This window comes from Osmerus mordax, chromosome 5 (genome assembly GCF_038355195.1).
Source record: "Osmerus mordax isolate fOsmMor3 chromosome 5, fOsmMor3.pri, whole genome shotgun sequence".
NCBI lineage: Eukaryota > Metazoa > Chordata > Actinopteri > Osmeriformes > Osmeridae > Osmerus > Osmerus mordax.
The window spans coordinates 13,084,578-13,103,766 of NC_090054.1; the positions used below are offsets into that span (position 1 = coordinate 13,084,578).

Here is a 19,189-nt window from a genome sequence, read left to right on the forward strand (position 1 = left end):
CTTATCATGTACACTTATTGTATTTTGAATGTAGGTTTGTTGAATTGCAATTCACATCACAACATAAATAGGCTATCCATCCTCATTTAAAGTAATGAAATTGTACGAAAGGTATACAAAATGTTACTACACGCATTTGAATCAGTGACAGACGTACACCCCTGTGGTATGTAGCCTAATGAGATATAGGACAGCTTGTTTTAGTATCTTAAAATGAGGGTAGTTAAATGAAACTGTACATTATTTACCATACAGCACCTAACTTACTTAAGCTGTGGATTACCGGGCCAATAGCTGGATACTTTCTGAGGACATTGCAACCACTAGGGCAGATGTTTTATCCTGTGGTTGGAGGATTCCCAAGGACTGATTCCAAGCCTTAAAGCAGCAGATACCAATATGTAGAAGGCCTGGGCTTTAAACCGAAGAGGTTCACTTCATCTTAAATATATATTCCATTTATACAGTTCGAGTGAAGGCCATAGGCTGAACCATGCACTGTTTTGCTCCTTCTCTGAGCGCTGGAGGTCTCACAAACCACTGTCTTTTCAACAGCTGGAGTCAATGCAATATGTTGTGGGATGGATGAGGAGGAGCAGAACCGCTATGTGGCCCAGCTGAAGGAGGAGTTTGACGGCTGTGATACCACAGGCACTGGCTACCTGGACAAGGAAGACCTGACTGTCCTCTGCCATAAACTGCACCTGGACGCTCACCTTCCTATACTGCTGGACACTCTGCTTGGACCGCACCATTGTGCACGGGTATTGAGTTATTGTGCTACTGTAATATGTGACACAAATAGCTTTTAGATAGTGCTATATGATGTAATTGAATTAATTGAATAGGTGTTGACTAGATGTCTAGAATACTTTTCCAACAGCTCTTTTGAATTCCCAGCAACTACAATTGCAGCATGAAAAAAAGGATGTTGTTCTTTCTCTTTAGAAGAGTCTCTGATTGCTCAATTGTCGATGTCTCTGATAGCGGCTGACACAACTAAATAACTGTCTCCTTTTGCAGATTAACTTTGAGGAGTTTAAAGAGGGTTTTGTAGCAGTGCTGTCGCGCTCTCTAGACTTCAGCACCTCCGAGGAAGAGAGTAGCTACCTAGAGCCAGGTAAAACAACTTTCACTGAGTGTTAAAGTAATTCATAAATGATTGGTCTTCGTTCCAAAAATTGTTGGCCATGCCGTTGTGCAAGTAGATTTGTTAACATGGGGGCTTATCAGTGGGTTGTACGTGCATTGAAATCTGCAAGTTCTGTTTATTGTCCTTGTGCTCCTATGATGGGGACAAGATGTGGATAAGATGAGTGCTTTATGTAAACAATGTGTCACCATGGATAAGAGTCTGTCTTGCAAGATAACAGGGATCCTCAAGGCAATTTCTATCAGCCTTGACAAAAATGTCAATATTGGAGATATTGCTTAGACTACTGTAGGTTTATGGTGGAGACCCAACAGGCTGATTTCTTCCAAGGGCATTAGGAAATCATCCAAACTTGTTTAATCTTTGTCTGTGGAGTTTTGTGTCATATTTTATCCTTTGTGGTGTGGGCATCTTGAGATTTAGCAATACCATTATGAAAATGGCGTTAATTACTATACTAAAATTGGCTTGCTGACACGTGACTTCCAAATCAGCTTGAAAATCCCTGTGTTTGCTAAAAATTTGAATCAAAGTGTTGCCCACGCTAATTGCTACAGTACACGTATTCTCAATTGGAATCGTAAATTTGATTTGGTTCTGAAAAGAAATATTGGCATCATTCAGTTTAGAACTTTATGAAGATCCTTCTCTGTGTTGATCCACATATTCTGAAGGTCCTTTTACCTGTCCTAATCATAACCTTAAGCATCAGCTAATGGTTACACTCAAATAATACATTCCTAAATACATTGAGCTGATGTTACCTTTGGGATACTGTGTTGAGGCATCTATCAGTGAAGGCACCGTTTAACCCTCAATGTAATGTGTCCCTCAAGGAGAAGATTTGACCTCATATTGTTAAGTGGGTCTGGTCTAGCTCCAGGGGATGTGGTGTCCTTTCATTTAGCTAGGTCTTTAGTTAAGTGAATGTGAAGTTTTGTGAACTAGTTGAATCAAGGAGGGCAGTGTCCTTTCTTCTCCCTGGGATTGTTCTAGAATGTGTGTGGCAAGTTAGCTGCTGGGCCCTGCAGACCAGAATTCATATATGGCCCATTTTTAAAGGGCATGTTCAGCCACAAATTTGTATGACAGGGATCTAAATGACACTGTCTCAGAGTCCTGGCTGTAGCTCATTCGCCATACTACAGCAGACAGAGTAGGCTATATTTGCAATTGTGCTCACTGTATAACTAACAATGATAGAGCTGAAAAGTCAGAGCAGACCATAAAACCACAGCATTCCTTTCTTTCTTTGCCAATTATACTTTTTGTCCTCTCCTTCTTCCGGTCGCTCTAGTCATCCCAGAGGAGGTGAAGCCCAAGTTTGTGAAGGGAACCAAGCGCTATGGCCGCAGGTCCCGACCCGATAGGCCCGAAGCAGAGCTGACGGCGGACTCGGAGGAGTCGCCTACCTTCAGGGCCGAGCAAACAGATTCGTCCCCAGCCGGTGTTAGGAGGGCCAAACTGCGGCGCTCCACTTCCCTGGAGAGCGTGGAGGTAAGGCGGCGCTCCTCCCTCCCTCCTTCTCCATTTCCTTCCTGCTGTGTTTATATATGCTGGGCCCTACGTTGTAATCTGAGAAACCGACACGAAGATTGCTGACTTTCGCCTCCTCTGCCTGGGCACTGGGCTCTGCCGAGTGTAGTGTGCACCAGCTAGTCCAAGCCTAAATGGGCTGAGAAATCCCCATCTCGTCCACCTCTATTTCTCACACGTGTACCCCATGAATGACTTTCATTGTGCTAGTTCTGGGTGACGCCCGTATCAAGTGTCTCAATGTCCTGCAATTTGTTGGCTTCCTTACATTTGAATGTTTCCAGCAGTGTAGTGCTTTCCAGACCATTGAATACCTGAGCAAGGGAGCTGGGTCTCAGAGAGGTTGGAGCGGTTTTAGGGGCCGGCTCCGCTCCACATTCAGGAAGTGGGATTATGAGGAATGTGCTACTGGCAGACCTCATGGCTGGCCCCCACCCTGCACCACCCCTCTGTGTTGGCTTTGGCTGGGGATCAAAGATGCATGCACTCTCTCGCTTTCTTTCTTTCTCGTTGCCTCTCTCTGTCTCTTTTTCTCCCCCTTCCCCCCTTTTTCTCCCTCCGCTCTCTTAGCAGCCCACGTTCAGAGAGGGTTGGAAGAATGACTGGAATCCTTTCGTGTTGATATTGATTTCTACAGTATTTTGGGAAGCTGGCAATGCTTATCTCTGCTAATTGCTAAGTATTAGGGATATTGATCCGAATATACTAATATGATACGAAGCTATACATGACGGACGGCTATGCACTGCTGCTTGCTTCTAAACAACACTGTCCTTGTTTTAGAATCCCGACCTGTGAAATATTTAAAGCTTTTTATGTAACCTCTTCGCATCTCGGATCACTTCGGATGTTACATCTTGTCCCCTCTCCCCCTCTGTTTCTCTCTCCCCCTCCCCTCCCCTCCCCTCCCCTCCCCTCCCCTCTCTCTCTCTCTCTCTCTCTCTCTCTCTCTCTCTCTCTCTCTCTCTCTGTCCTTCTCTCTCTCTCTCTGTCCTTCTCTCTCCCTCTCTGTCCTTCTCTCTCTCTCCCTACCTCTCTCTTTCAACCCATCTCTCTTTCTCTGTCCGCATTTCTCCAAGTGTCTCTCATTTTGTCTCTCAGATTCCCACACCATGTTTCTCATTAAGCTTTCGACCAATAATCTCTTCTAAATAGTTAACATTTCCAGCAGGCACATTACATAAGAAGGCTTTAATCCTGCGTGGATTGCTGCTAGAGGACAGAGGGAGAACGGCAGCCTCCCCATCATAGTGTTGGTTAACACAAACTTATATACAGACATGCACTGTAGATGTAGCTGACCATTGTGATTAGATAGACGAAAGTCAACATGGGCCTATTTTTTTGGTTCTTCGTTTTCAAATCGTATTGGTCTGAAACATACTGCTGTGGAAGTATCCTGGCTGTATTTTGTTAGCTGCCTGTTGTTGTGTAAATAATTGAATCGCATGCCGTTGAATATTTCACAGGAACTTATCTCCCCTTTTACATCACTTCGTATGATTTATTTAGAGATCATAACCCTCGAGTCATAACGCGTGTCAAAGGTCAAACGCCTCGAAGAGAGCTCTCTCAGTGCAGGGATGATGGTATGGTGCCCCATGCACAGACTAGGCTTCATTCAGCACCAATTCTTATATATACTTTAGCATGATCGTTTTCCACACAGAACGTGTCAGCTTGAGAGTAGCTGTCATTTTTCATCCATCAAATGCTGACCCTCCAGCTTACATTGATTACTTTGGAACGGTAAATCCCTTGGCAGGTTGTCGAGAGGATTATGAGTCCCTTCAGTCGACCACCCCAGAATCCTCCATCTTGTGTTGCTCCATGGTTTGTTTACATTTTCTAAGCTGCTGGTCAGTGTAGGACGGGACACAGTGCTGCCCTCCAGCCCCAAAGTGGCAACCACGACAACCAAACCCTGGCAGATGGACACAGAGACAGAGAGACAAATAGAGAGACAGAGAGACAAATAGAGAGAGAGACAGAGAGACAGAGACAGAGAGACAAAGAGATATGGGTGGACAAATACTGAGACCGACACGGTGTTCGCATGTAAAGAACCTTTCCGTTGGTCCTTACGTAACGGTGTTCAATATTTAAAGCGGATGGATATGGATGGTAGCTTGTCCCGTGAATGAGCGGCCTGTGTTCTGATGAGAGTCTGGGGCCTGGGGCGATGCCCACATTGATTCATACCGTGATGTGAGCATGAAATCAATACCTATTCCATGTACCATTCTAAGACCCATCTCATGTGATTGATCGAAATGATACAGTAGGAAGTCAAAATGCATAGACCAAAATGCATTTTGCCTGGATGCCTGCGTGTTCCCCTTACAGTTAAAGATATCTAATTCGACTGCTGAGCTAACTTTGGAGAGATAACTGGAGGATTTTCTATTATATAAACTGCAGTTCTGTGTTTAAAGCCAGCAACTGCTTTGGTGCTTGCCTTATTCTACCACTGGTTGGCGCTGAAACACAACAGAAAGACAGAGAAAGGCAAGATGACCGCAGAATATGAAACGTAAAGATTTGTTAGTATACTATAGCGTTTTGTATTCGGTTGAATATCATGTGCCGTAATTACAGGGAGTAGCTTTGATGAATAATGAATTAATCATCGTTTAAAATAATTACCAGGAACATGCTCTAAAGCTTGGGAAGGATACTATTAGATGACTAAAATTCAATCACCCTTTGGTGAGGTTTGTGGAAAGAACTGGAGTAGCCAAGAGAACTGGTTAAAGGTTAGCCATAGTTAAACATTGCCTCTTATAATGGATTGTTATGAATCATAGGATACAGTTAGTTAGGGTCTCGTACACTCAAACACACACACACAAACTCTCTCTCACACACACACACACACACGAAGGAGACCCTCTAAGCCCTTTAGCGTGAGGCACCATATGTTGCTGGGGAGGACTGGTCTGCACCAGAGTCTGCAACCACAATCTGCTGCTTGTTCTTGTTCAGTGCAGCAGAAGTAACGTTGGCGGGTAGGAATTCCCAATGGTAAATTCATTGTGCTGTTGATATCGCACCATGCTAATACCGTACTTGTTCAGTGCTCTCACCGTTTCATGCTTGCAGGCGCATTCACACATATGCTTCAAGCATCACACACACACACACACATTCTCATAACAAACCTCAGCGCAAACCGGTTTTTAGATGGCTAGGAACATAGACTCCAAAAATTGACTTGTATGGCATTGTCTGTGTATTAGCATCCGAGATAAGCTTCACTCTGATCCATGACTATCATCAATGTCTCACTTGCAGAGTCTCAAATCGGACGAGGAAACTGGAAGTCATAAGGAACCCATCCACCAAAGCTTTGAAGCACAAGGTATGGTTTGTTTTTGAGAGATGTGGCGATTTTGTTTGACTGTTATGATCAGTGACCTATGCACTTTGTAAAGCTCTCTCTTGGAAGTCGCTTTGGATAAAAGCGTCTGCTAAATGAATAAATGTAATGTAAATGTAATGTAAAATGACAGAGGTGTTTGGTAAGGAGACCTCTGGTTCCTGGTTGGTGCTGGTCTGGGTAAACTATCTTCAGAACGGGTGTATTAAGCAGAGGTACTAGGCTCAACACATCACATGCTTCATCTTGTTTAGTCTATCCCATAGCATGTGGATCCCATAGTATGTGTATAAGAGGATTTGAAGCAAGGAGGTTGTAGTTTGAAGACGCCAATCAAACCCAAGAATTTGAATATGGGACTTTTTAAACCTTTGCAAACTGGACGGTAGGTTAGATGAACTCAGAAACACAGTTCACCGTTATTATTACAACTGTCTACATATCCAATGACGTACGACTTTGGATGAACATTTAGCAGCAACCTTCCAGGTAGACCTTCCAACAGTACGCTCTGTACAGGGCTATCCTGATATTTGTCGCTGTTGGTGTGTCTCTCTCAGGCCAGCAGAAGCGATGGAAGCAGGACAGCTCAGACTGCCTGCTCCGCTCCCCAGGGCCCCGGCTGGAGACGGCTGACAGCCAGCTGAAGGGGATGCTGGAGGAGCTGGGGGTGGGAGCAGGGGGCTTTCTGAACAAGGAGGAGCTGTCCCTGGTGTGTGACCACCTGGGTCTACAAGAGCTGCAGTCCGAGGTCTGGACCATTTCAACCTGTGGCCCATGACTTTTGAGTCTTTGATGCCAGGATTCTGGGTGAGGCTGGTGTTGTAACGCGTGCCTGTTGTCACCCTCTGCAGGAGCTGGATGTTCTCTTCAGGAGGCTAGACACTGACCTGGATGGGAGGGTCAGTCTCAGAGAGTTCCAGAAGGGCCTTCTCAGGGAGGGGGGAGTCCCTGGTACTACTTCATCCTCCACTCCCCTACGCCCCAACACCCAGCGTTCACTTCTACAGGTCAGAGACATGCACGCGCACAAACACTGGGCTTGTGTATAAACACACACACACATTTGCAAGCAAATAAGGGGGGGGGGGGGGGGGGGGGCATTCAGACATCCAGATGCTCACATGCCTTTTTAGGGCATGTCTGCATGCTATCGATTTGTATGGAGCACACCGAAGGCAATCCATCGACCCGTTCATCCTATTTAGTTTGAAAAGAAATGGGATATTTGACATGTTAGTTGGCATGTACGCAAACATTGATGCACAAGAACACGTCTGTCAACACTGACACCACGTAGCGGAGAAGAACGTCTTGCTGCCAGATCCCAAAAATAAGTAAAGCTCCATTTGTACTCATTGGTCAATTAGGGCACTCCAAGCAGCTGCCAATCAAGTAATCGATGACTGTGGGCGGGGCTTAGCTCCACCTTTCAGCATTCTCTTGCTGAATGGCTGTCCGAACGCCAAGACAAAACGCCAGAGCTTGAAGATAATGTACTGTCGCTCGGGCCTGATATCTGGCTGTGGTCTGTTGACATGGGCTGTGAAGGAAAACCTACGGTCCTGTAGACCCAGCTTTGGGCAGGTGATTACATCCTTTTTTAGGAACCGCTTTGGTGGAGGAATGGAGCAGCTCTTTGACACCATTGCGTGTCTTGGGGCTTTTCAGGACCTAAATGCGCCCTCCATGTTCGAAACTGGTTTCTGTGGAATACATGTTGTGAGCACATGGGCATTGAAAGTAGGCTAAGCCAGATTAGGGGGTTACGACACCAAAAAAGGGTGTTCGTTAGTGGCGCGTGAAATCATTTGATTCGTACCATTGAAGCGCCTTTGTCTGTGGTCGCCTTGTAGTACACAATGCAGACCGAAGCCTAAGCTATTCCTGAGTGGGGAGGTTGCCTGGACTGGAAGAGGTGTTTTTAGCGAGACAGTACAAACCCTCTCCAGCCTCAAGGACTTCTTTGTTTGCCAGTTAGACCCAGCTGTGAAGTGGCATTACAGTTGTCTGGACTGTGGGTACAGGACTCTGGCGGAGTAGCTACCGTTCCAGCTCTCTCTCTCTCATACTTCAACATACCTCCATGTTGTCCCAGGCCTTCGAGGAGCGGGCAGTGCGCTCCACCTCTCCTTCGCTCCTCTCCGCCACCGTGGGGCAGCGGCTGCTGAGCCGGCTGGATGACGGGTCGGGCTGCACCAGCCCGGAGCGGGTCATCGCTCTCTGGACCGAGGAAGGGATCCGGAACAGCAAGGACATTCTCCAGGTCAGTACCACGATGGTTAGCCAGTGGCGCGGTCTGAGCTCTGCTGTTAGATAAGCTCATGAAAGGAAACCTGTGTTGGGTTCTGAACCACTGATTATGATCGTTTTGTGCTAGAACTTTCTCTTGTGAGGTTTATTTAGGGTGGGTCCTGCTGTCATGGATACAAACAACCTCTAACATTGTTAATACTTCTTTCCACAAATGCTCTTGAAATGTTGCCTTTATGACTTTTATTTGGTCATTGAAATGGTGTGACTTAAGACACAGCTTTTTCCTCACATACATTTTACATTTGATTAATTTTGCAGAAGTATTTATCCAAAGCAACACAAATTGGGCATACAGAACATAGAGCAGAACATGTAGGATCAGAAGTGCTTCTTTCTAACAGTATTTTGGTGCTTAGAGCCAAGGAACAATCTGTACTTTTACCAGGCACAATGCAACAATATTGTCTCAGCTACAATATTACATAGTACAGTGCAACAAAAACAGCATCATGTCTTGAAGTGCAACATATTCCGGAGATGCAGTCTTGTTTACAATACACGTATGTGCTAACAGAATCTTAAATGCGTATTACATAAACCACTTGAAAAACTATGTCTTTATTCAAGGAATAAATGTGTTTATTTTCTCTCTTACTTTTGGCCTGGAATATGAAAGTTGAATGTGAGGGTTCTGGGGTAAAGGTATTGTTATGTCAAGCTTTGTATATGCCCTCTGAGTTGGATACATCAACAGGGATATTTGAACTAGCATAATTCTGTAACTTAAAGTACACATTTTAATGACAGTGCTGGATACATACTGTAACTGGGCTTGTGATACATGCACGTGAACCATGACCTGAATAAACACACATTCATCTGGAATCCCTGTGTAGTATCCTGGACACCAAACGTGTACGCAGACTTGAGGAACCGTATCATCACATTACCTGAGCGGTTACACCGTTCCTGAACCATGTTTATCTGACCCAGTTCTAATGGTGCTGGTCCCCTAAAACCAAATCCTACCTCGTTCTGCACTAACAACCAGACGGCGGGTGCATCAGTCCAATATGTCTGCTTGTGTGTCCCGTCTAGACGCTGGACTTCCCTTTGGAGGAACGGGTCAGTCTGGCTGAGCTAACTCTGGCCCTGGACAATGAGCTGCTGGTCAGCGGCAATGGCATCCACCAGGCTGCCCTCATCTCCTACAAGAACGAGATCCAGTTCCTCCAGTAGGTTCTTTCTGCACCCCCGTAGAGGTGACGGAGGAACAGCCCTTCGTGCATCGATTTCCCTCCTCTGTTCATTTCCGTTTATGTCCAATGACCAGAAACTGAGACCAGGTCATTGGCGTCAGCCTCCTGATTGATTTCATGGTTTGGCAGTGCCATAGGGTTAATCAATGGTGGACACACAGTGATGCACAGCACAGAGTGAATTATGTTGACATAACCCATTTCTTAGTTGACATCTTTTACTATGTCTCCATCTAGAGGTGATGGTTTTTGGTGTTTTTGTCGTTTTTCATTGTAACAAGGACAGGTTTGTGGTTTTGTAAATGGCTACCCATTATATTATAGAGATATATAGCTGATAACCTTATGTATTCAATTTAATTATAAGGTTCTCTCCAGCCAGCGAAGAGGGTGGTACATAGTGTGTGTTCTGCCGGGCTTCACGCCTAACCGTGAGTTTGTTGCGCGTTCCCAGGGTCCTGGCAGACCAGGCGTGTCGGGAGAGGGACAAGGTGAAGGCCGACCTGGAGTGGGCTGACAGGAGGAACCTCCAGCTGGTGAGAGAGGTGGACGACAGGCATGCCAGCATGGAGTCGCTGAATGAAAACAAGATCAAGTAAGGCCCGCTCGCACCGCCGTGTGTAGGCGTGCACGTGACTTATTCGAAAGATGGATGCATTTTCGCGTCACGCATGCGAAAAGTATTGTCAACGGTACACACCAGTTAGGCTACATTTGTCCATGCCATTAGATCCGAATTGTCAACCATCTATCAGGCACAAATACTATGTGCTGATCTCCAAAAACCGCAGTCCCGTCGTACAGAGCGTTACGGCATTAGGAAGTGGTTTCGGAGCCATCTATTCTGAGCCTTCTCTTATTGGCAGGGGTTTAGAGCAGGAGTTCCGCGATAGGCTCACTGCCCTGCGCAGCGAATCGGAGCAGGAGAGCGAAGTCCTGCTGCAGCAGGTGGAGCATGAGAGGACCAAACTGCGAGAGGAATTGGAGGCCCTGAGGGCACAGGAAACCAGTCAGCAGGAGGAAACCTTCAATGCCACTCAGGTTACTGGCCCACACACATGTTAAACGACTCTACATTTAACCTTCTTGCACTTTTGAGAGTTTTGATATCTTTATTCATGGGAAATATAAATGGTAAACGTGGTTTATGTTCTGGGTGTCTTTCTTATATCAACGTTACCCTTGTTCACCCTGGTATTTATCTCCCTCCTCTGCTTTAGAGGAGTTTAAATTAGAGTATTAGATTAGATCCCATGTGATTTAGTTTTAGGTTCCTCACACCCACCTCTAGACCAATGACATTCTATATCCAGGCACCTTCTCACTTGCACTGGTCACACGCACACATGTGCGCACACACACACTCACAAAGACATACCACCACCTGAGACCTAACAGACAGTACATCACATTCCCCACAATATATTTCTTAAGTTCTTATTTCTATTCCTGTTTGACTCAAAGTAGTAAAATATTGTCTTCTTCTTTTCAGGAGAACAGCCGATTGGAGGAGGAGGTGAGCCTTCTGAAGGAGAAGCTAAGTGAGGCTGAGACCACCGTCTCCAGACTGCAGAGAGATCTGGACCAGCTCCTACAGGACAAGGTGAGGCACAGGAGGGGAGGGATATCACCCTGTGGTAACTCACACCTTGGCTAGGGAGCTTTTGTTGTTTAGCAAGGGCTGAATTATTGATAATGGCTTCCTGTTGTGGCTGATTGACAGTTTGGGAGCCTGGATCCAAACAGCAGTGGGCTGCTGAACCAGGAGGAGCGCTTCACTGAGATCATTAAGGAGTACGAACAGCAGTGCCGGGTAAGGGTGCCTGTAGCTGTATTGTAGATATTTGAGGCCTATGTGTATATACTTAAATGTTCTGAGAAGCAATTCACTTTTCCAGTCGCCTGTTTAGCTATCTGTGGTAAATCACCAGTGTGAAGCAAAGAACTGTGTGGCCATCTGTGGTAAATTTGCGGTTGAATTTGATCCACACTCTGATTTTGATCCAAATGCGTCCTGTTCTGGGAGAGTAGAAAGTCAAGGTGAGCAAGGGTTTTATTTTTAGGGGTGCCGTGTGGTTTGATGTGCCTCTGCATCTTCATAGACTGTGAGCAAGGGTGTTGCTCAGTCAGTAGGTCTGCAGTGCCTTTTGTGGGAGAGTGGAGTCATGTGTTTTGGTTGTGTAACATCACCACTCCTCCTAAATGACAGGTTTAGTTGTGTGTGTCATAGGAGCTGCGAGACAGGAATGACGAGTTGAACTCAGAGCTGGAGATGTTGAAGAGCCAGGGGACAGGAAAGAGATCCAGGCGAGCGAGGGACAACACATCCACCTGGGCCAGCCAACATTCTCTAACCACTGAGTCAGACTCGGGTAAAAATACTAAACAAAAACGTTGTCAATCTCATGATATGTAGATGTTTATGTGCTGTACACTCACCAATATTAAGACAAAATCAAAGTTGTTTCTTCCTCCTCCCCCCCCCCCCCCCCTTTCCCCAGCAGATGTCCACGCCCTCTTTCACACATTCCCAATTTGAACATGTAGTCATTCTCTAGTTTCTCAGTTTCACTCTGGTTTCTACCGCCATTTATCCACTGTGTTTCTAGATGACCCTGACATGAAGAGAGGCACATCACCCCTTGCGAGGAAAACACTACAAGTGGCCAACAAGAATGGTAAGAATTTTAAATCCCAGACTTTTTTTCTGTCATTGTAAAGTCGTTTGGTCTCTGACTGTGTGTGTTCTCAGGCCTAGGTTCTCTGGAGAGTCTGCCTGGCCCTGTTGTGAGTATAGAGACAGAGCTCGCCATGGAGCAACTCAAGGAGAGACACAGTCAGGAGGTTCAGGACCTGAAGATAGAGCTGGAGACCAAGGTATGGAGACAGCAAAAACTAAGAATTGGTTACGCTCAGGTTAATGAAACGTAAACAAATAATGAAACGTAAACACATCCCTATTCAACCGCAGTAACCTCCTCTTTCCGCAGGTGAACTTTTACGAGCGCAACCTGGAGCTCATGAGGAGGAACATGGAGGTGGAGCGCAAGGACATCTCCCAGGGCTTCAAGGTGGAGATCAGCGAGCTGGAGGAGCAGAAGGCCCACGCCGAGGAGCAGGTGAAGAAGCTCAAGGAGGCCGTGGAGAAGATGCAGGCCCAGCTGCAGAGCAGCGCCGGAGGCTGGGGGCCGGGCTGGGGGCCGGACCAGGAACGGAGGGCCCAGAGGGAGCAGGCTGAACTGGAGCAGAACTACGCCAGAGAGATCAGCAACTTGGTCCAGAGGCTCACCTCAGAGAAAGACCATCTGGAGGCAGAGCTGAAGCTTAAGATGGACCAGGAAGTGCTGCTCGTTAGGTACGTGTTGTCCATTCCTTGAAATTTGGAGGGGGGAAAAAAATGACATCAGTGTTGGTAAGCCCCTCCCCTGTGTTTGTTAAAATATGTTATAATTCTTTATCCACATGTAATTTTTGCACGAGTCCCTACAGCTTTTCCCTTTTAACTCCCATAACACCCTGGACTCATCCCACCATCCCACACCAATGGTGTGCAGGCAGATAGGACCTAGCCATGTAGCCGTCGCGGCTAATTTAGCCCCAAGTTGTATGCGTGCGCGGTTGGCCGTTAGCGTCTGTGCCGTGTGCTCAGGGAGGAGCTGGAGCGCCGCGCATGTCAGACGAAGCGGCGTCACGGCGAGGCCCAGCGCGGCCTCCTGCGCCAGCTGCACTGTGAGCGGCAGCGCCTGCAGGAGCAGCGGGGCGCTTGGGAGGCCCAGCTGCAGCAACGAGAGCAGGAGCACCGCGCGGAAACGCTGGCCAGCGTGGAGAAAGCGGGCCGGGAGCGGGCGGACGCCTGCGGGCGATTGACCCTGGAGAGGACCAGGCTGGAAGAGGAGCACCGGGAGGAGGTCCGGAGGCTCGAGGAGCTCGCGTCCAGCTTGCGGGCGGAGCTTGCCGCGAAGGAAGACGGCCACGTGCGAAACGACCGGTTGGAGGCCAGCTTGGGTCAGTGTCGAAGGCATTGCGGCCGGTTGGAGGCGGAGCTGGAAGACTGGTGTGCGAAGTGCTCCGAGCTCGAGGCTAAGCTGCAGGTCGTGTCGGCGCACGTCGAGGATGGAGCGGATGGCCTGAAGTCTTCAGAGGCCCTGGTGGATGTACTGACATGTGAGAAGCGCTCGGTTGAGGAGGAGCTGTGGGGGGTCAGGGAGAGGGAGGAGAAGCTCCTCGCTCGGATGGCGCAGTTAAAAGAGGAGCGGGACACTTTCCAGTCTGAATCGGAGATTCTTCGCCAGGACAAGGAGGTCATTGCTGGGAATTGCAGTCGTCTGTCCAACGCCTTTGTCCAACAGCAAGCCCAGCTCAGGGCCAAAGAACAAAGCATAGATTCCCTCAGAGGGGAGTTGGAGAGCGCACAGGTGGCACTCAAAAATAAAGTTGCCAGTCACCTAAAGCAGACTTCTGAACTAGAATCCCTAAGGACAGACAGGGCCAAGTTAATACAGGACCTGAAAGAACAGGCAATGGCTGTTGACCACTTACAGCTGAATCTTGACAGTGTCACTAAAGAGTTGGAAGAATGTAAAAAGGCAGTGATGAGTCTCCAGGGGGCTTTAAGGCTGGAACAGACCAAAGTCACAGACATCCAGTTGTCCTTGGACAAAGAACGGGAGGAAAGCGATTATCTTACCCAGGAGAATACAAACTACATCCGGCTGGCAGACCAGCTTTCCTCCCAGATAGTAGAGATGGAGGTGGAGACGTCAAAACTCAGAAGCCACATCCAACACCTCGCATCCCGACAGGAAGACGCAAACGACCATGTGTCAGAACTTAGAACCCAGCTCGAAGCCAAAACCACACACGAGGATCACCTTCAGATTGAGAACAAGCGGATAACAGAGTTGCTGGAGATGGCTGAGGCCTTATCCAAAAAGCATGGCGATGTCCAACGTTTGACCGCACAGTCGGAGGCCGGGGACAGAGAGCCGGATTCCGTCCGGGAACAGGCTGACGACGGCTCCGACCAGCTGCAGCAAGCCCTCTTGGACTCCCAGGCAGAGCTGCAGGGTGCGAAGGAGGCCTTTGAGTGGGAGAAGGGAAGGATGAAGGAGCAGCTAGTAGAGATGGAGGGACTGGTCATTGCTCTGGAGATGGTGATGGGCCCACCCAGTCAACTCAGGTTTGTGGCGCTCAGCCCAGCTGCCGGAAATCAAACCATCCATCGACGACTAACTTCCACCTGCCTTGGTTGTGGCGTGTTCGCGCCCTAAGCACAAGGGCGTGATTTGAATGACTAATTGCAACCAGCACTTCTCATCTAAAAGAAACAATCACTTTATCCACTGGTAGTGTCTCTCTGATTAACTCCTGGAATGATCATCAAATGCGTATTTTTTTACCACATCTACGTTGCAGGCTGTGCTTCGACATCAAACCCTATAACGTTAACCACGTGGAATGCACTAACATTTTACTTCATCTCTAACTGAATGATCTTCACCTAAGTGCATGATTATAGATGATCTATTGGATGAATAACCGCATTGTTATGGTCATGTTTGTGTCAGTTATGTTGATTGCTCTGTTTCACTTCAAATGATTAGTTCAACTGAATATTTTGTTCTGTGTATTCATGCACATTTATGGTGTTTTACGGTATTGTAGCACATTTCATCAATCCTCAGTTCCTAATCCCTGATTTCCAGGACTCAGTTGGATGAGGTCAATACTGAGAATACTGCACTGAAGGACAGACTTGTCATGTTGCAACAAGATATCCAGAGACTCGAGGAGGGGATCAACAAAAAGAAGTAAACCAGTCTGTTTTACTACCACCTACAGACAAACTCTAGAAGGTAAATTGCAGTGGATGTTATCCTCTTTAAATCCTGTATCTCCTTTTCTCATATCAGACAGAAACTGGATGAAATGGAGCGGCAACATGAGAAGAGCAGAGAAGAAGAAGAGCGACTGCACAAAGAGGTCAGTGGGTGACAGGATCCACTCCACCATCATTCACTGGGCTCAACCCTTTCATCTTCAACCATCCGAAATTGGGATTCACGAGACCACGACACTTACCCCGCCAACCCACGTCGAATGACACGCCTGAATCATGTTCCCCATCCCAGAACACCAAGTACCGCGAGGAGGTCCTGGACCTGAGCGGCCGCAACCTGCAGCTGAGCAGCGAGAACGCCGAGCTGAGCTCCCGTCTCCGTGCCGACCAGGGGGCGGTGCAGATGCTGACGGAGCGCCTGGCGCAGGTGTCCCGGCAGCAGGAGGAGGGGGCGGCCTCGGCGAAGCAGCTCCAGGAGACCTCCACCCAGCAGGAGAGGGAGAGGCTCCACCTGCAGGCAGGCTGGCAGCACGACAAGGAACTGCTGGAGAGGGAGCTGGCCACGGCCAAGGAAAAGGTGTGGTTCCCTTCTGCGTTGGGGTATTTTAATGTCAACAATGTATTTAACCCTTTTTGGTGTGAGTTTAATTTTTTCAGTTAAAAAAATGGGTTTGAGGTGTGGGGAATCTCATATCTGAGGGAAATGTTCATTGGTTCTTGTATCATTCGGTAGCTCAAGCGTTTATCGGAGGTGGAATCGGAGCTGACCAGTCTGAACCTGAAGTACCAGTGGCTAGAGAAGGACAAGGAGAAGCTGTTGAGGGAGGCTGAGGAGAGGAACCTGAAGGTCAAGACCAACCGTCTTTGATGGGCGACATCAAAACTATGTTCAGAACTGTGTCCCATGTTCCTGGTTGCTGAATGTGGATCATGTTTTTACGGACAGGTTGAGAAGCTCCAAGAATCTCTAAGTTCTCTGGACTCCCAGACAGAGCTTCTCCGCTCCCAGCTCCACGCTGTCAGTCAGGAGAAGAACAGCCACAGCCAGGAACTGATAAACCACCAGAAGACGCTGCAGAGAGCCCAGGACAAGGTACCGTGTTGCACCACTGATGTGTCACGGCTCAAATATCAGCAATGTACATCATCATAAAACGAGGATTAATTCGAGCGATTGTTGAGTAGTCACACTTTTACTCATCCAACACCTGTTCCCTGGAATCCCACCTCGACGACCCCCAGGTGGAGGAGCTAGAAGCCGGCATGGCGAGGTTGAGCCGGGAGAAGGACGAGCTGCGGCTGTCTCAGAAACGGCACGAGGAGGAGGCCACCCTGGCCCTCCATGGGGAGCTCAAGCACGTGCATCTCCAGAACCAGGAGCTGCTCCACAGGGTGAGGCTGGTAGAGGAGACAACTGCTTGACCTGTGCCCATGGCTATGGATGTACCGTTGATGGGATGGGTATTGCTCAGTAGGTATAGATCAAGAGGTCCCAGGGTTCAAATCCTCCATTGTACCATGTTTTGGATAAAATGCTAAATGAATCAAATGCATGGATCCAACCGGCAGTAGATCCTCATAGTCATGTTGATGGGATGGAGGTTGAGTGTGGTCTGCTTCCTGCAGGTGGCTGAGCTGCAGACCCAGGATGTGGATCTTCAGAGGCTGACGGAGGACTACCTAACCCTCAAAAACCACCAGGAACAGCTGGAGGCAGCCAGGGTGGAGGTTCAAGACCAGGTGAACAATGAACACCCAATGGGCAAATCCATACGCTTCACTAGCTAGCTTTACCAAACCGAGCACCTTGGATTACCTTGGGTCACACTGAGCAACCGGGTTCACTTGGGAACTTAAATCGACGAATGAATGAATCCATTGAGCATTCTCAAACCCTCAGACGTTTTACCCATGACCCCACTGGATGTTTCTGTGCAGGCATTCAGAGCTGACTCAGCCTTGAGCCTGGCCCAGGCCCACCACGCCAGGGAGTTGCAGCAACTGAGGGAGCAGGCGGGCGCTGGGTCCAGGGAGCAGCTGGCACACCTCCAGGCTCAGCTGGCCGAGGAGCAGGGCCGGCGGCAGCAGCTGGCGGAGACCATCCGCACACAAGCCAAGCAGGCCAGTGCCCAGCTGGGCCTGCAGCAGGTAGTCACCTCACGTTCAAGGAACTCAGTCAGCGCCGGGTTGGCTTTTTAGGGTACACCGTCATTCACTTTTTGGGGGGACTGAAAGAAGTTTCATCTCAATGCTCTTTGCCCGTGTGCAGGAGCGCTATGAGAAGGTGATGGAGAACATGCAGGAGCGTATGGAAGAGGTGGAGACCAAGCTGAGGAGTGTCCGCATGATGCTGCAGGAGAAAGTGATCCAGCTCAAGGATCAGGTCAGTGAACAACATAGTGCTATCCTTCTTTACTTAGCAAATAGAAAGCAGAACTCATTGGTACCCTTTTCACAGAAATGAAATGCTTTTTCCATATGTATTTGAAGTACTGTCAGTTTAAAATTCATATTAAACAGTTAATTACTGTGTTGACAACTGACTCCAGAGCTTAGATGGTTCATACTCTTATCTGCTGTACATTTATTTTTCCACAGCTGGCAAAAAATGCTAAGTCAGACCTCTTGCTTAAGGATTTATATGTTGAAAACTCCCAACTGATGAAAGCGCTCCAGGTCACGGAGCAACGACAGAAGGGTGCCGAGAAAAATAACTTTTTGTTGGAGGAGAAGATCAACTCCCTGAACAAACTCCTTCGTAAGATTGCTCCCGCCTCCCTCACGGCATAGGAACGTGCCCTCCTGCTGCTGAGGACCGGCCAACTTCCCCAAAGACTTTGACCACTGTGAAACACCGTCCCTCTCCTCTTACCTGGCTCAGTATTGGATGATAGTCCCAGTGAACCATCATTGCTCAGTATCAACAACATCTCGCCTAACGCCCATCTCCATTAAGGCGGCTGATGTGAATGCACATACCAAGCACGGGTGTACCTGTAGAGCAGTGGAAAAATAACATCTGATGTGTAAGCCACCAGGGTATTATACATGTGGTTTTGTTTTATGTGTATAGGTATATTTTTCTATTACCATTATATTGAGGTCAACAATATGAGGCCCTTATTAATGAAGGTCAGTCTTAAGTATTTTATTTGGTCTTTGAAAGACATTTTACCTTTTTTATTCCCAACCACAACTGATTTCAACGGTTCTAAGATACTGTATGTACTTTGTTAATTGCAGCCCAACTTGCATGTATAGACAATAGCAGAAAAACATTAGGCAAGGGTACATTTGTGTTTTGAGTTAACCATGGTTCATTGTGACCATCCTCCAGAATCGTTACTGTAGTTACTTCAGAGTTAATCAGTGAATGACCAGATTGTGTAAAAATAACATTCCAGGTTTATCACCAAACTTCGAGGTGCTATACTTATGCGAGGTCTGAGACTGTATGAGGTGAGTGGTACTATATGTGAAAGGCTGAGACATGATTGAATAGCTCACACTTCAAGGGAAATCACTTTTTATTGAGGTGTTTGTTACAATCTTTTAAATATAAAACTCAACCAAAAGCACAGTATTTATTAGATGTAAAGTTTTGATAAACACCTTTTTGTAAATCTGCACATTTTTCAATCGTATTGCACTGCTGTACAGTCAACAGTTTGATTCCTAAATTATTTGAGAACACAATTACAAGATGGTGCTCCAACTGTAGTTATTGTAAAGAGACATAACGTAACCTGGAATTGTCCTGCACTACA

General features: G+C 47.4%; 1 protein-coding gene across 2 annotated transcripts; it reads left to right on the plus strand.

The window, feature by feature from the left end:
* The first annotated feature begins 581 nt into the window (after positions 1-581).
* ninl (ninein-like) lies at positions 582-19,009 on the plus strand. 2 transcript variants are annotated; one of them, XM_067235620.1, is made up of 27 exons: positions 582-764; positions 1,024-1,120; positions 2,451-2,650; positions 5,984-6,050; positions 6,629-6,819; positions 6,923-7,078; positions 8,167-8,334; positions 9,423-9,559; positions 10,038-10,178; positions 10,450-10,624; positions 11,076-11,186; positions 11,307-11,396; positions 11,814-11,955; positions 12,193-12,261; positions 12,336-12,460; positions 12,574-12,938; positions 13,233-14,762; positions 15,289-15,393; positions 15,496-15,565; positions 15,715-15,999; positions 16,156-16,269; positions 16,369-16,515; positions 16,665-16,814; positions 17,049-17,162; positions 17,361-17,570; positions 17,692-17,805; positions 18,021-19,009. In XM_067235620.1, exons 1-27 carry the CDS (start codon positions 582-584, stop codon positions 18,210-18,212), a joined length of 5,448 nt encoding a protein of 1,815 aa, XP_067091721.1. In that variant the 3' UTR covers positions 18,213-19,009. The 2 variants fall into 2 exon arrangements, with proteins under 2 accessions (XP_067091721.1, XP_067091720.1); XM_067235619.1 differs by lacking the exon at positions 13,233-14,762.
* Positions 19,010-19,189: the final 180 nt, after the last annotated feature.

Coding starts and splice junctions, on each gene's coding strand:
- ninl (XM_067235620.1), top strand. CDS start 582: ATGGATGAGGAGGAGCAGAACCGCTATGTGGCCCAGCTGAAGGAGGAG. Junction 6,820..6,922: donor TACAAGAGCTGCAGTCCGAG/GTCTGGACCATT, acceptor CACCCTCTGCAG/GAGCTGGATGTTCTCTTCAG. Junction 10,625..11,075: donor AAACCTTCAATGCCACTCAG/GTTACTGGCCCA, acceptor TCTTCTTTTCAG/GAGAACAGCCGATTGGAGGA.